This window comes from Octopus sinensis, linkage group LG7 (genome assembly GCF_006345805.1).
Source record: "Octopus sinensis linkage group LG7, ASM634580v1, whole genome shotgun sequence".
In the NCBI taxonomy this organism is placed as follows: Eukaryota; Metazoa; Mollusca; class Cephalopoda; order Octopoda; family Octopodidae; genus Octopus; species Octopus sinensis.
The window spans coordinates 39,421,857-39,426,333 of record NC_043003.1 but is presented as its reverse complement, the minus strand read 5'-3'; the positions used below and the strand labels follow the sequence as shown (position 1 = coordinate 39,426,333).

The 4,477-nt window shown below is 40.0% G+C and overlaps 1 protein-coding gene across 1 annotated transcript in view; it reads left to right on the top strand.

Annotated features, from left to right (window-relative positions):
• Positions 1 to 4,417: 4,417 nt before the first annotated feature.
• Positions 4,418 to 4,477, top strand: part of LOC115214391 — a 318-nt gene continuing 258 nt past the window's right edge. The window contains exon 1 of the mRNA XM_029783587.1: positions 4,418 to 4,477. This exon is cut by the window's right edge and continues 258 nt beyond it. Within this exon, the coding sequence (XP_029639447.1) occupies positions 4,418 to 4,477 (60 nt within the window).

Sequence of the window (4,477 nt, the reverse complement as noted above, 5' to 3'; positions counted from 1 at the left end):
ATCTGAGAAAACACCCATGTTTCCCGTTATCCTGTGGCTATCTCAGCAATTTGTTTTGTTTTGTTCCTTAGGAACACACCACCACACAAAGGGGCGTATGGAATCAAGATTCGTAAAAAATAATTAAGGAATAACCGTTGTGGTTACTGATACGTTTTATTTGCAACGCCTAACTAACAATGTTGCTATCAAAATTCTTCATCTTTTCCGTCTTTTTCAATTTTTTTTTCTGTTTGAGGTGTAACAATATCTTTGGGAAAGCTTGGCGAGAATTAACCCTTGTTGTTAAAGGGATATACCACAGTAAAATGTTAAATTTTGGCACAAGGCTAGCAATTTCGGGGTGGGGGAAGTCAATTACATCGATCTTAGTACTCAACTGCTACTTATTTTATCGACTCCAAAGAGGATGAAAAGTAAAGTCGACCTCAGCAGAATTTGAAATCAGAACCTGAAGACGGAAGAAATGCCGCTAAGCATTTCACCCGGTGCGCTAACGATTCAACCAGCTCGTTGCATTACTATTAGGTTAATAATATCAATAACAATAGTATTGGCTTTTGATTTAGGCTCAAAGTCAAGCATTTTGAGGGGTCAGGGTTTGTCGATTCCATCGACCCTAATATTTGACTGGAACTTCATTTTATTGATGCCGAAATGATGAAAGTGAAAGTTCACCTCAGCATGATCTGAAACCAAGAAGTAAAAAGCCGGAAAATGAAAATACAGTATGGCATTTTGTCCGATACTCTTCTAATTCTGCCAGCTCACCGCCTTTCCAATAACGACAATCCTTTCTACTATAGGTATAAGGTCTGAAATTTTTGGCGACGGTGTTAGACATCCACCCCCAGTACTCAGCTGGTACTGATTTCATCGACTGTGAAAGGCTAAAAGGCTAAGTCAACCGCGGTGGAATTTAAACTCAAAACATAAATACAGATGAAAATGTTACTAAGCATTTTGTTCGGTGTGCTAACGATTCTGCCAGGTCACAGCTTTAATAATAGTAATGATAATCCTTTCTAATATAGGAATATGGCCTGATTCTTTTGTGGGGAGGGAACTTCTACACGAGGCACTGGTAACTTGCCCTTCGTGCAGCCAAACATGACTTTCTTCATTTCAGTGGCAGTAATCAGCCTTTCGCCACACTCCGATACCGTTGCTGAGAGTTGCGGTAGGCTGTCGAGGTAGTCACTGAAGTACATTTGACAATTTGACCCTCACTCATTCCGAACAGTCGACCAAAAGCCACCTGCTTGGACTCGAGTGGCACACATTCATCAACGTATGCCAAAGACCGAATTGTAGTTTTATTAATAGACTGTGTTTCAGCCACTCAGATCCATCGAACGGTATGCGTTCCTCTGTGTTGTAGAGCACGTCCCTTTATCCTAGACAAAGAAGCCTTTGTGCTTCATGTTGAAGAATTAATTAAGGGCAAACCTCACTGCCTGCACATCGTTTATGATGTCTTTCCTAAGTGCGTCTTCTAGATATCTAATTTTCTGACTAATCTTGTTTCCTCTATCACTACATGTTTACTAAATCTTATCGATTCTATTCTAATCACCTGTTTCAAGGCAAACTATCATCTCTTGTTGACGATTGCCACCCTCAACATTCGCTTAAGTGATTCGCGAATATAGTCTCTATGAGCTTGACATGCTGGGAAAGACGCTTTCAGTTTTCATTAACCGGAGCCTACCTATGAAATCTGTCTAGGTCGACTGTACAGTTCACAGATTTGTGGTCTGTGCAACCGACTGTTTATAATATTGATAACCTATCCTATCCCTATTTAAGAGCCTACATAAAACTCTAAATACGATTTGGATGACCTGATACAGTTTATCCGTGTCCACATGTGTGCATTCTGGAGATGTTGTCGGTACCTGTCAGACAGTTGGAAACATCTAACAGGTTTGCGAGGCTTTTCACTCCCTACTCTATCGACTATCCCCATGCAGTCCCTGCGTGCATCTAAGATGGCGTTCCAATCCTTTGTAATAAAGAGCGGGACTTTCCTCGAAAGGACTTTAGCCGTGGGATAGACGGATACTAGTCTAAAGGTAGTGCATTCGCTGTTGGTCATGTACAGCACCGCCGATTTACCTCTGGGTCTAGGAACTATATAGCAAGGTCTAGTTCTTTCCGAAACAACACAGTTACTTACTACCCATTTCCGGTAGATTTGCCGCCGAGGATGGATGCGAAGGTTTGTACACCGGAACTATCGGTCTCACTGATAGCCACTTTTTCGATATCTAGTGACCTGAGGTCGTTGTGCAGGTGGCCCTACTTCCAAGGTGACTTGATGCTATATGCATTTACACTGTGTCTCCTGAGTACGGCCAAGAGGAAGGAAAGTGAGAATGACCACTTACATCATGTCCTTCTGATTATTTGTAGGTGTTTTCACAAGTACTTCTTTATAAAGTTCTTTCACTAATGGTCCATCGGGAATCTACTCCCCCGGTATAGTCAGTCTATTATATGTTTCTTGTATCGCTTTCTGAATGCCTTCAGTAAGCAATGTTCGAGTCTCTATTTGCTGTCCGGCAATGTTTATTCAGACGCATTTTGTGATGTCGGGCGCAAAAATACCTTAAGCTAAGCCTGAAAGCAATGAAGTCATAAAAGAATCATCCATAACTTGCAGTAAGCAACATTTATTAAACGTTATTACTGTTATTTCTTTATATTCTGCAAACAAAATGCACAAAAAAGCTACACGTTTGCATTATGTTATATTTACAATAATAATAAAGGACGTTACCGTATACATTTTTACAAACCGAGGACGTTATATAGACCTCCTTGACTCAAGTTAGAGAAGGGGTGCGTATTATACACAAGCTTTAGGTTTTTCAGAGGTACAGTCCCCTAAAAATCCCCTGTGCTTCATGTTGAAGAATTAATTTTCTTTTTGTTTGTGCCCCACTACCGCTTGACAATCGGTGCCGGTGTGTTTACGTCCTCGTAACTTAGCAGTTCGGCACAAAACCGATAAAACAAGTACCAGGCTTAAAAAAAACATGAGCACTAGAGTCGATTCATTCGACTAAAAATTCTTCAAGGTGGTGCCCCAGTATGGCCGCAGACTGAAACAAGTGAAAGATAAAAATGGTATTCATATAACACAGTTTTGGAAACCTAGGTTTCGCATCCCCTTTTTGGGCTTCTCTCCTCTTCACTGCAAGTGTTCCTCAGTCCCATTTGACGTTTTCTATGGCTGAATGCCTTTCCTAGTTTCAATGACTTTACTGGGTGTATTGGTTACACTAGAAAACTTGCCACGTTCTCAGAAGGACTAAAAAAGCTTCGCTCACCAACTAATTTAAATTGCTTGATATATTTTATCGTTGCATCAACACCAGAGAGGTCTCTTAGTTATCCTTTTTTCTCATGGTGCCATCAACTAAAAGCGTTCGGCAATTCTTTATACAATAAACATCTGCCACACTGCATTATATATTCATACGAATGTAATTTCTTCTCTTGTATATTGTACTGGATGCGCCTTACATTCAGTTTTTCTCTCAGCTCATTTGTACACATTACCGTTACACATGCGCTAAAGCATGTTCGCTTCATATCTTTCTAGTTTTCGCATATCTTCCGCACTTTATATGCAAGTACCGTACAATCTGTTATTCATTTAGCAAGCAAAGTGGTTTGCTATCAACAGTTAGCAAACCACTTCCACACACATACACAAAACACACACGCAAAAAATACATACTTATAGACACATACGCAAACATATACACACACACAAGCGAAAACACATACTCGCTTCCACATACACATGCATATATGCACAAACAGATAAACACACGTTCATAAGCACGTACATAGATATACAAAAATGCACACATACATACTCACACTTCCACGTATACACACACACATGCACACTCACACTTTCACATATACACACACACATACGAATACATAAACACACGCATACATACAACCATACACATACGCACAAATACACACAAACGAACACAAGCATACACACACACGCACATATGCATGAGTATAATGTGCAGATGAATTCTTCATTTCTTACAGAGAAATTCAAGGGTGAGCTGAAAAGTTCATAGGCTGACTATGAATAAGCGTTTCAAGAGTTGCGAATTCTTGCATGCATTAATTTCAACTCTTCTTATTAATAATGACATTGTTTCTTTCCAGGTAAACTGACATCTGACAGCTCAAACAAGGCATAAAATGTAACTAGTAGTGACCTCTCTTGAAAATGGATAAAATTTGGTAACGTGGCGTTATCAAGTACATGCAGAAAATGGTTTTAACTCTCAATGAAATTCATGCTCACATGGTTGCTACATTATGAGATGATTCTCCAGCTTCATCAACAGTGTAAAAATGGGCAGCTGAATTTAGGATGGGAAGGGAGAGTTTTGAAGATGACCCAAGGTCTGGACGCCCAGCAACTGCCACCATC